This window comes from Eleutherodactylus coqui, chromosome 13 (assembly GCF_035609145.1).
Source record: "Eleutherodactylus coqui strain aEleCoq1 chromosome 13, aEleCoq1.hap1, whole genome shotgun sequence".
Lineage (NCBI taxonomy): Eukaryota > Metazoa > Chordata > Amphibia > Anura > Eleutherodactylidae > Eleutherodactylus > Eleutherodactylus coqui.
The window spans coordinates 123,171,988-123,184,980 of NC_089849.1; the positions used below are offsets into that span (position 1 = coordinate 123,171,988).

At 46.8% G+C, this 12,993-nt stretch overlaps 1 protein-coding gene across 1 annotated transcript in view; it reads right to left on the minus strand.

The window, feature by feature from the left end:
• Positions 1-501: 501 nt before the first annotated feature.
• Positions 502-12,993, minus strand: part of LOC136588096 (gastrula zinc finger protein XlCGF53.1-like) — a 31,817-nt gene continuing 19,325 nt past the window's right edge. The window contains exons 2-5 of the mRNA XM_066587053.1: positions 5,521-5,641; positions 3,066-3,251; positions 2,901-2,979; positions 502-2,671 (exon numbers count right to left, since the gene is read on the minus strand). Of these exons, the coding sequence (XP_066443150.1) occupies positions 1,413-2,671; positions 2,901-2,979; positions 3,066-3,251; positions 5,521-5,601 (1,605 nt within the window). The 5' untranslated portion in view covers positions 5,602-5,641 and the 3' untranslated portion in view covers positions 502-1,412. The remainder of the gene's footprint in view (positions 2,672-2,900; positions 2,980-3,065; positions 3,252-5,520; positions 5,642-12,993) is intronic.

Genomic DNA, 12,993 nt, shown 5'->3' on the forward strand with positions numbered 1-12,993 from the left:
CCCATTAGCTTTTACTATTTATGACATAAGCAATGCTCGTGCCAAAATTTCAAGTTTCTATGACCTTGGGAAGTGTGAAAATTACATTCTGTACGTAAAATTTGGACGCTAATTCTTTGGCGCTTAGAATTGAATTATTGAGTTGGGACCCATTAGCTTTTCCTATTTATGACATAATCAATGCTTGTGCCAAATTTCAAGTTTCTACGACATTGCAAAGTGAGAGAATTAGTGGCAGTGATGGAAATCAAACGATCTACGTGGGGGGGGGGGGGGGGTGCATAACTGTCGACGACGCTCGCACGCGCACCATTTATCGTAGGATAGTTGTACTATGCCAATAATCTTCCCAGGAGTGTACTCAACAACTTCCCAAACTTTCATGGCGATCGGATGAATGGTGTAGTAGCGCATAAAGGACAAACAGACATACTGACACACAGACAGACAGACACGCATACACGCATACATTCAATTTTATATATATAGATTTGCTCTACTTCAAAAGATGTTCATAGCCTTAAAGCATACCTGACTTTTCAGAATAAGCCGCCGTGTGAACATGACAACACAATTTTTTTGGCAATTACGTAGCTTATATCCTGCATTTATCACCAGTTTTCCCCTCTGCAGGCTGTATATCTAATTTTTAGCTTTCTCGAAGCTAGTGGCAGGAGCCTGCTGTTATACCATGTTCCATACAATGCACCAGGAGAAAACGGCAGATTTTGCTCCCTAACTCTCTATAGAGAGACAAGCCATCATCTGAGAGAGAGAGAACACGAACCAAGAAAAAAAAAAGCTCGGCACCCGGCGTCCCTCATTCAAAAATGCTCGAGTCTCCCATTGTAGTCAATGGGGTTCGTTACTCGAGTAGAGCTCTCGAATTTTACGAAAAGCTTGACTCAAATAACGCGGACCCGAGCATTTGGGTGTTCGCTCATCTCTAGTACTGACCGATGTACATATTATTTCAGTAGCTATAACGACGTAAACAATCACCACCAACTGCAGGCAAGGTCCCTTTGTGTGTTTCCCTGCTTCTCTTCTCCCCCTCCCACCCTTTGCTCTCATAGACTTCTACGTGTGCTTTCAAACTTTTATGGAGGCATCGTTTTCCTCTGGTGAATCACACAAAAAGATGCTGTGCCACATTATGTCGGATGCCATCTGAGCGGAGGTATTCTTCCCTAGGAGCATTCTCTGTATATAGCTTGTTGCCGAAGTCTGTATTGTGGCTCTGCACTAAGAAGCTCTAAAGCCTCCGTGAACAAGGCTTGACGATGGCATGTATGAGCCATTATTAACCCTTTCCAGGAATGTATAAACCACCACCATTTTTTTTTCAGCCATATTTTTAGAAATAAAGGTACATTTATTTTAGTGGACAAATAAGTTAGCCGAACCCAGATCTACTTTCTGTGTGTTTTCTGATGCTCTCGAAGATGTGGCTTTTGGGAGAAACCTTTTCCACACTCAGAACATTTGAAAGGTCTCTCTCCGGTGTGGATTCTTTTATGCCGCAGGAGATCGGAGTTACTGATAAAGCCTTTGCCACATTCGGAGCATGAATACGGCTTCTCCCCGGTGTGCGTTCTCCGGTGTATGATTAACTGCGAGTTGCAGGGAAACCGTCTCTGACATTCTGGACAGCAGTAGGGTTTTTCTCTTGTGTGTATTCTCTGATGGATGAAGAGAGTGGATTTCTTAGCAAATTGCTTGCCACAAATAGTGCACACAAAGGGCTTCTCATGGGCAGCCAGACGGGAGCTGCTGGCCAAGCATTTCCCACACTCCAAAGATGGAAGCCTTCTGGTAAGGTTTGACTGGGACTTAAAGACAAACGCTTCTCCACACTCCACACAAACCACATTGCTGAGCGCTTGCTGATCATCTGATTGACCAGCTAGAAATGTCTGATGTTGATACCTCCGATGTCTTCCATCCATAATCTGATCTGGAACCAAATCTGCAGAATTCTTACCCTCCTTTTCTTGGCCGATTTGGTGTCTAAAGGTTATTTGATGTCTAAAAAGACCCAGTTTAGTACTAAAGCATTTATGACATACAAGACAAGTAAAAGTCTTCACTCTTGGTTGCGGTTTGGGGGGGTTTGTTATATTTGACTGATCAAACAAACTTCCATCTCCAGAACATGAATACTGTTCCTTTCCTGTTGTGTTACTTTGGTTTGCTGCCAAAAGCGACATACAAGATATCTTATTTTGTGAATGCTGCTCATCAACACCAGAAAGACTAGTGAAACTACCATCTATTTCATGAGTTCCACAACCCTTCGCAAAATCTCCTGCAATAGGAGTCATTGTATAATCCGGCTCCACACAACCCCGAGGCGTATAGATGTCCGAATCTATAAAACTGGCATTCCCACCCGGTTCCTTCTTAACCTCAGGAGATGGATCATGCTGTGTAGGATCTTTGGATGTGGTATGATCATGGCTGGTAAGATCTTGTTCTTCACGGGAGGCCGGTTCCACCTTAAAATAGGTAGAATGGGTGTGTGCACAATTGTTTGCGGCGTGTCCCCAATCACATGAGTCTGGTTCCTCCTTAATGTGCATCTGGTTTGTGGGTGTATACATTTCAATATCAACTAAATTACAATCTTCGTCTAGTCCTAGCTCTTTGTTCTTCTCGGGCTCAGATAAATCTATCGTAGAGGGAAAGCAAATTAATAATAAACACCCGATATAACGATTTCGGTAAATAGATTAATTCTAAAATTAGTTTGTAAAACACTAACACTGCTAACAATTCACAAAAACCTGCTATAAAAACACTCCAAAAGGCAGTAATATGGGATTCTACTAATTTTTTACTATACGTTTATGGCAAGACGTTTCCCTGACCTTTATGATGGCAATAGAATTGCTTCTTACCAAATGATGTGAGGAGCTGGCGATCCTCCATCACTATGTACTTGTAAAGACTTGTATGTCCTTCTAAATACTGCCACACCTGTAGGGAGATGTATACAGTGATAATCTCACCAAACACGTCTACGTTGTAATATATAATGCACCAACACCCCCGGCGCCGCTCACCTCTCCAGTCAGTAGATGAATGATCTTGTTGGCGAGTTCCAGAATCTTCTTGTCATTGCTTCTGCCTTGCAGAAAGGAGTTGTGTGGAAGTCCCATAATAGAACTCTGAGTCCTGTTCAACTCTTCTGGGCGATGTGAAATATGTGTCTTCTGTTCTCCAGAGGTCTTCTTCACAACTGCATAATCCTATGAAAAGACAGTGAATGAATACTGAACCACTCCCTGCCATAAAATACTTAACATTCAATCAGTTAGATGACCTTAGACAGGTATTTATTTAATGGGGTTTTCTAGGACTAAAGGCCTATTTACATGCAAAAATAATCTTTCAAATAATTGAAAGTTTTAGCAATCTTTTTGCATAAAGTGTTAATGGCAACTAATGTCCATTAACACTTTATCATCTTCGTTTGCATGTAAAAGGGCCTCCAGGAGCTGTTTGCAGAGCCCAGTTTGTGATTAATCAAACGCCCAGCTGTGCATACAGCTGCATTGTTTTTCTTGGGGCTGCCAGCAGGTTACAATGTAATCTCCTGGCTCCCAAGGAGAACATAGCATGCAGTCTATTGAGACACACTTTATCTCTGTGGCTGAATGATGGAATTTAAGTTCACCTTAAAATCATCGTTTAGACGAAAAGGGCATGATGCCCGCGTTCACATGTAATAATTATAACTCATTTTCGGTCATTTGAACGCCTTTTGAGCGTTCATCGTTACGTGTAAATGGACCATAAGATATTGATAGCCACTCCTCGGGATATGTGGTCAGCTCACAGAAAATGTATCCACCGCATTGCTGCTCATTGCTGTTGATGGCATCAAGAGGGTACTGGGATGTTCCAGTGGGCAACCAGACAAAGTGATTCCAGCACCACCATCCAGTTAAAAAATGAATTACTTTATTCTATTGGTTAAAAAGCTTCCCTGAAAAAGAGAGATCGGAGCAAAAGGTCTACGGGGTCCAACCGTACAACGCTGCTAATCTAGAGATGTGTGAAATGAAACCAAGGCATGTTAAAATCAAAGCCAGCCAATCACTACATCAGTCTAAATCATACCTTGTCTAATAGCAGCCAAACTAATACCAGAAACAAAGTATTTACTTGATAGCGGCAACAAATCATCTAAAACATCACTTTTATAATACAATTTAAAGGGGTTGTCCCGCGCCGAAACGTTTTTTTTTTTTTCAACAGCCCCCCCCGTTCGGCGCGAGACAAACCCGATGCAGCGGTTTACACAAAAAACAGGATAATGCTTACCTGAATCCCCGCGCTCCGGTGACTTCTTACTTACCTGCTGAAGATGGCCGCCGGGATCTTCTCCCTCGGTGGACCGCAGGGCTTCTGTGCGGTCCATTGCCGATTCCAGCCTCCTGATTGGCTGGAATCGGCACGTGACGGGGCGGAGCTACACGGAGCCGCTCTCCAGCACGAGCGGCCCCATTGAGAAAAGAAGAAGACCGGACTGCGCAAGCGCGTCTAATCCGGCCATTAGACGCTGAAATTAGACGGCACCATGGAGACGAGGACGCTAGCAACGGAGCAGGTAAGTGAATAACTTCTGTATGGCTCATAATTAATGCACAATGTACATTACAAAGTGCATTAATATGGCCATACAGAAGTGTATAGACCCACTTGCTTTCGCGGGACAACCCCTTTAACTGAAATATTCAATCTGCCTCTTGTGAAGGTGACGTTTGTAACAATATCCCCGTCATCCGGCCTCTGGATCCTCTCAATACCGTAAAACCTCCATATAAGTTGCCATTATGTGTTAGAATGAAATTCTATGCTGTTCTAGAAACGTTCCCATGAGAAAACGCAATTATGTCTGCAATGTGCTCCGAAATTCTCCACTTCAACCTGCGGACTGTACACGATGCATGACACATTCGGTGATGTACACGACATGATCTGTGTCACAATGATGCATTCTTTAATGTTGGATGTGGATATATTGCCATTATTTTGGAACGTCTGGCTTTTAAACGCACAGTTCCAAGTGCTGCCCTGATTTGATCCACCCCTGTAAATTCCAGCATGCCTTACCCAAGCAGTGGCAGAAACTCCTAAACATACTCTGGGCCACTATGGTGGCCAAACACTACTCTGCATTCAAGACAATTGCGAGAACACAATCTGGATACAATATTGGTGTTTTTTTGCACTGGTTGTAGGTTTAGGTTTTATGGTATTGAGAGGGTCTGGAATTTGGATTATGGAGGAGACTTGCACAAACTCCTCCTTCATCGGGAGGCATAATAGACGTTCCAAAATAACGACAATATATCCACATACAAATGAATGAATACATCAATTGTGACATGGACCATGTTGTGTACATCACTGAATGCTGTGTAAAATAGGTGGGTTGTACAATATGCAAGTTGAAGCTGAGAAGTTTGGAGCACATTTAACCTATGGGAGAATCTTCCCAGAATCCCTTACCTCCCCGGTGAGCATGTAGATGATCTCCAGTGTAAGATCCAGCACTCCGGTCATCTGACTTCTGGTAGACTCCATCCTCATTACGGGAGAAGACAACCTCAATTCAGGTGACCAATATGTACTGGTTCAAGATAACAAAGAAAAGATAAGAAATGAGGCATAATTAGGAAAATAAGCCTTATATTCTAAATAGGAATATCTGCTTTATCCGAGCGTGCTCGCTCATCTCTAGTTGGTACATAAGATAAGAACGCTTGGTCTGGGGGAGAATGTGTGTAAGTGGGTAAGTAACTGGTCAGTGATAGAAAGTACATGGTGGTTATAAATGGTACATACTCTTATTGGGTCACCGTTACTAGTGGGGTACCACAGGGGGCAGTATGGGAAGGGTCACCATTGCTAGTGGGGGTACCATGGGGGGCAGTATTGGGTCCTATTCTTTCTAATATATACACTAAGCAGGGGTTTGGACCAGATGACCCTGGAGGTCCCTTCCAAGTCTACCAGTCTATGAGTCTATTAAGACCTGATAGAAGGATTGTGCAGTAATATATCAATATTTGCAGATGATACAAAACTATGTAAAGATATTAACATAAGAGAGGACAGAATGCAGTTGCAAGAGGATCTGGATAAGTTGGGGCAGAAAAGTGGTAAATGAGGTTAAACACTAATAAATGTAAGGTTCTGCATATGTGGAGGGAAATCCATGTCACCATTGCACACTAAATGGGAAACCACTGGAAACACTGACATGGAGGTCTTAGGGATTTTAGTTAACTGTATTTCAACTGGAGCAACCAGTGTCAGGCGGCTGCTGCCAAGGCAAATAGGATCATGGGGTGCATCAGGAGAGCTCTAGGGGTACATGATGAGAACATTGTTATCCTCTTTACAAGTCATTGGTCAGACCATACATAGAATATTGTGGATAGTTTTCGGCGTTGGTACTCAAGAAGGACATATCAGAGCTTGAGCGGGCACAAAGGGGGCAACTAAAGTAATAACTGGAATGGGCGGACTGCAATACCCACAGAGGTCATCAAAATTGGGTTTATTTAGTTTAGAAAAAAGATGGCTGGTGGGTGACCGAATAACTATGTATAAATATATCAGAGATCACAACAGAGAGCTCTCCCATCATCTGTTATACCCAGGACTGTAACAAGGGGGCGCTCTAATAACTATGTATAGATATATCAGGGGTCAGTACAGAGATCTCTCCCATCATCTGTTATACCCAGGACTGTAACAAGGGGGCGCTCTAATAACCATGTATAATAAATCAGGGGTCAGTACAGACATCTGTCTCATCATATATTTATACCCAGGACTGTAACAAGGGGGCGCTCTAATCACTATGTATATATATATATCAGGAGTCAGTACAGAGATATCTCCCATCATCTATTATACTCAGGACTGTAACAAGGGGGCGCTCTAATAACTATGTATAGATATATCAGCGGTCAGTACAGAGATCTCTCTCATCATCTATTATACTCAGGACTGTAACAAGGGGGCGCTCTAATAACTATGTATAGATATATCAGGGGTCAGTACAGAGATCTCTCCCATCATCTATTATACTCAGGACTGTAACAAGGGGGCGCTCTAATAACTATGTATAGATATATCAGGGGGCAGTACAGAGATCTCTCCCATCATCTATTATACACAGGACTGTAACAAGGGGGTGCTCTAATAACCATGTATAATAAATCAGGGGTCAGTACAGACATCTGTCTCATCATATATTTATACCCAGGACTGTAACAAGGGGGCGCTCTAATCATTATGTATATATATATATCAGGAGTCAGTACAGAGATATCTCCCATCATCTATTATATCCAGGACTGTAACAAGGGGGTGCTCTAATAACTTTGTATAGATATATCAGGGGTCAGTACAGAGATCTCTCCCATCATCTATTATACTCAGGACTGTAACAAGGGGGCGCTCTAATAACTATGTATAGATATATCAGGGGTCCGTACAGAGATCTCTCCCATCATCTTTTATACCCAGGACTGTAACAAGGGGGCGCTCTAATAACTATGTATAGATATATCAGGGGTCAGTACAGAGATATCTGCCATCATCTATTATACCCAGGACTATAACAAGGGGGCGCTCTAATAACTATGTATAGATATATCAGGGGTCAAAACAGAGATCTCTCCTATCATCTGTTAGGTATTCTTGTATCTTGACGCCACCGGAAGTACTGGTCAAGATACAGGGTTCTTGACAGGGGGTTTACACCCCCTGTTCGTGATTGGCTGCACGCTGTCCCCTTGCTCAGCCTCACAGGTCCTGCAGCCAGCGGCTTAGCAGCAGCGCTACCCGCTTTGTGAAGAGCGGTGGACTTGTCCGGCAGCGGGTACGGGGTCTATGTTCTCCGACAAAACTGTGCGTTGCTTTTACCCTGCCCTGGAGGGTTAGGGAATAGGGATTAGTATTTGTGTCTGAAACACCAATCCCTAACCCTCCAGAGCACACTAAAAGTTTTCCAGATGCTGCTCCTAGGACCTTCTTGAATCTAGCCAATCGGAAGCTAGAGGTGTGACAGGGGTGTTCCCCTGTTAAACCCCTAGCTTCTGGTGGCGTCAAGATACAAGAATACTGATCTATTATACCCAGGACTGTAACAAGGGGACGCTCTAATAACCATGTATAAATATATCAGGGGTCAGTACAGAGATCTCTCCCGTCATCTATTTATACCCAGGACTGTAACAAGGAGGCGCTTTAATAACTATGTATAATAAATCGGGGGTCAGTACAGAGATCTGTCTCATCATATATTTATACCCAGGACTGTAACAAGGGGGCGCTCTAATCACTATGTATATATATATATATCAGGAGTCAGTACAGAGATATCTCCCATCATCTATTATATCCAGGACTGTAACAAGGGGGTGCTCTAATAACTTTGTATAGATATATCAGGGGTCAGTACAGAGATCTCTCCCATCATCTATTATACTCAGGACTGTAACAAGGGGACGCTCTAATCACTATGTATATATATATCAGGAGTCAGTACAGAGATCTCTCCCATTATCTATTATACTCAGGACTGTAACAAGGGGGCGCTCTAATAACTATGTATAGATATATCAGGGGTCAGTACAGAGATCTCTCCCATCATCTGTTTATACCCAGTACTATAACAAGGGGGCGCTCTCTACGTCTAGAGGACAGAAGGTTTCTACACAATATAGACGGGGGTTCTTTACTGTAAGAGCAGTGAGACTATGTAACTCTTTGCCTGAGGACGCAGTGTTGGTGATACCATATAACAGATTCTGGACGTCTTTCTTGAGTGTTACAATATTACATGTTACATCACTGATTACTCAGAAGGGTCGGTGATCCGGGGATTATTCCGATTGCCAGATTGGAGTCAGGAAGGATTTTTTTTCCCGTAAATGAGGAAAATTGACTTCTACCTTATTGGGGTTTTTGCCTTCCTCTGGATCAACATTGCAGCATAAAAGGCTGAACTGGATGGACGGGGGCTTTCTTTCAGCCTTACATTGGTACTATGTTATGTAAATTAATGCCCCCCCCCCCCCCCCCCGATATGTTATATTGTGATAGGCTACGGTTAGTTGAGGTTTTCTTATATTTTACGCCGTGGCCGCCTGGCATTGGGCTGTATCTGGCTAACAGGGATTCATTATTTTGGCCAGTAAAAATAGATGGCCTAGTGACCTCACTAGCGGGCTGAGAGGTTCTGGAGGTCCTAGAGCTGGCTGTTACTATGGACTCTGTGGTAATTTGTGTCTCCTCAGCCTGAAGAGCATCTGTGAGGCCAATTACTGAGAGGAGAAGGTTTCACAACAGGATGTCCCAGGAGCTATGGCACTATCTGTCAGGGCACACCACATACACAGCTGTGCCCCCTCCCGCCATATATCACCATCACCTAGAGTCATCCGCAGCCGCTGTGGGATGTCGACATGGGGGCCATGACACTATTTGCAGGGCACACCACACACACACAGTTGTGCCCCCTCCCGCCATCAGCCCTATATCACCATCACCTAGATTCATCCACTGCCGCCGGCCCTACATGGGGGGCTATGGCACTATCTGCAGGGCACAAACCACACACAGTTGTACCCCCTCCCACCATCAACCCTATATCACCATCACCTAGATCCATCCGCAGCCGCCGGCCCTACATGGGGGGCCATGGCACTATCCGTCAAGGCACACCACACACACACACAGCTGTACCCCCTCCCACCATCAGCCCTATATCACCATCACCTAGGTTCATCCGCAGCTGCCGGCCCTACATGGGGGGCTATGGCACTATCCGTCAACCGGCACCACACACACACACACAGCTGTGCCCCCTCCTGTCATCAGCCCTATATCACCATCAGCCGGATTCATCCACAGCCGCTGGCCCTACATGGGGGGACATGGCACTATCTGCAGGGCACACTGCGCGCACACACACATTTGTGCCCCCTCCCGCCATCAGCCCTGTATCACCATCACCTAGATCAGTGGTGGCGAACCAATGGCACGCATGCCAGAGGTGGCACGCAGAGCCCTCTCTACTGGCACGCGCCGCCATCGGCTGCTAACCACTTGTGAATACCGGCAGGGGCCGCAGCTCCCCTGACGGCATTCACCCAGCTGCGCTGCTAGTAGCCCTGTTCCAGGCGTACACTGTCACGTCAGTGTGCAGCCGGGATCCTCCTCCACCGACGTCTCCTCGGTATTGGTGTATTATATCGCCACCGGAAGTAAGGGGTGGCGACATAATACACCTGTCAAGCAACTGATTTACGCCCCCAGCTTCTGATTGGCTGGGGGCGCCGCCACAGGCAGCGCAGGGCCTGGCCAGCGGCCCCGGCATACAGGACAGCAGCAAGGCTGGGAGTTGCAGAGGCTGAGCCGCAGGAGGTGAGCGCACCACAACTATGAGTGACCAAGTGGGGAGTGAAGGCGAGGCCGCTATGGGATGTCACTATTACACTGGGGGCCACTGTGGGATGTCACTATTACACTGGGGGCCACTGTGGGATGTCACTATTACACTGGGGGCCACTGTGGGATGTTGCTATTACGCTGGGGCAGCCGTGGAATATCGCTGTTACGCTGGGGGCCGCCGTGGAATATCGCTGTTACGCTGGGGGCCGCCGTGGGGTGTCGCTATTACACTGGGGGCTGCTGGGGGGGTCACTATTACCACTGGGGTATGTTTACATGTGGCGGACATGGGCAGGGCTGTCTCACAATAGACAGGGTGCAGATTTTGACTGCTTTTTAGATGAGGATATGCTGCAGAATTTGCCGCAGTATTTTCCGCTGAGGACGTTCCGCAGTATTTCCGCATCCAAAAAGCAGTCACAATCTGCACCCCGTCTATTTTGAAGCGGCCCGATCCTTTTTAGGATGATGGGGGTAAAATCATACGTTGTAATAAGCCCCCCCCCCCACGACGTGTTGGCACTTTGCGATAAATTAATGGGTTTTGGGTTTCAGTTTGGGCACGCGGTCTCTAAAAGGTTCGCTGTCACTGACCTAGAGTCATCCACAGCCACCGGCCCTACATGGGGGCCATGGCACTATCTGCAGGGCACACCACACACACAGCTGTGCCCCCTCCCGCCATCAGCCCTATATCACCATCACCTAGAGTCATCCGCAGCCACCGGCCTCGCTCCCTTTATATATGGATGGGCCTGTCTAGAATGGAGTGGCTCCTGGTAGGTATGATGTCACAGGATGGGCGGGGCCTCCGGGGTGACAGGAAGCAGCAGCACCAGAGCTCATCTACATGTGTGTACTGGTGAGGGAGGGGGGTGAGGAGCTCACAGGGGCTGGAGGGCTGTATTTACATGGGACTGTGGGCTATATTTACATGGGACTGTGTGTCGGAGGGGCTGAGGGCTGTATTTACATGGGACTGTGGGCTATATTTACATGGGACTGTGTGTCGGAAGGCACTGGAGGCGACGAGGAGTGTTGTGTTTTACTTGGGGCCGGAGGCAAAGGGGAGTGTTGTGTTTTATGTGCGGCTGTGTATCTGAGGGGCCGGAGGCGAGGGATGTCTTTTACGTGGGGCCGTGTGTCGACAGGGGAGGATTGTGTTTTATGTGGGGCCATGTGTTGGGGGAGCCAGAGGTGAAGGGGAGCATTGTGTTTTACATGGGGCCATGTGTCATGGGGGCTGGAGACGAGGGGGATTGTGTGTTGGAGCAACAAAAAAAAACCAACTAAGCTCTTCCAGCCAGTGAAGTTAGGCTGGCTGTCCACGAGCGAGATGTCATAGCGAGATCCATGGCGATAAATCACACCCGGAGCTCGCATGTCACACTTTCCATAGGATGACTATGGAAAGCGCAGCCTGGCATCCATGATGAGCCTATAAATTAGATCGCCTCATTGAGGAGACCTTACAGTACTCCCCCCTCCTCCCCCACAGCGGAATATTGCTAGCAGTATTCCATCGTGGCCGTCGGCTGGTGCACTTCATACACGACTGCACCGCCTACAGTAACAAGCAGCGGCTGCGGCACCAGACACTATCTGAAGGAAGCGGCAGAACTGCTTTATATACTAACGGAATAACAATGTAAGGTCCTCAGCTCATACTTGATCAAAACATGTGTGCCCGTCTGCCACGTCCAAGTCACCACGGCTCTCCGATGAGTTTGTAACTCTGACACCTCTCTTTGGGCCAAAGCCTCAATGGATTCAGGAACAGTAGGATAGCAGCTATACAGGGTGCAGTCAGAAAGTGATCTGCCGCGCCGCTGGGGTCCTAGAGTGGAATAGCAGTAACATACATGAATAGGAAGGTGTGGATGTGCTACTCGATGGGATGGCACACGGGCTCCTGGGGGCCCCAGAACATGGATTTCAGTGTTGGGTTTTACTCTCTTACAGGGACCACAACACAACTGTAAAGTTGAAGAGTAACGTGTAGCAGGAGGAGCCCCCGCCAGTACGCTCCCCTTAGTGTAGCAGGAGGAGCCCCCGCCAGTACGCTCCCCTTAGTGTAGCAGGAGGAGCCCCCGCTAGTACGCTCCCCTTAGTGTAGCAGGAGGAGCCCCCCACCAGTACGCTCCCCTTAGTGTAGCAGGAGGAGCCCCCGCCAGTATGCTCCCCTTAGTGTAGCAGGAGGAGCCCCCCACCAGTACGCTCCCCTTACTTCCGTAAGGAACATTCATGAGCATGCCGACCCAAACATGGGAGTGTGCTGCTAACATCACTTTCATAAATGCCCCTTAGCGGGCTCGTGCCCAGGCAGCAACTTCTGCTCCAAGGTGGCCATTCATGTCCTGTAAGACTACAGTTGCCCAAAGGAATTGTGAAGCTGGCTGTAGCTTACCGTCCGAGGGCAGGACCCCGGGGTATTACATGTCCCCCCGGGCCCCCACCGTCTGAAGCGCACAACCCTTTACTGTAAAGTACTACAATGAAAGCAAGAGAGAA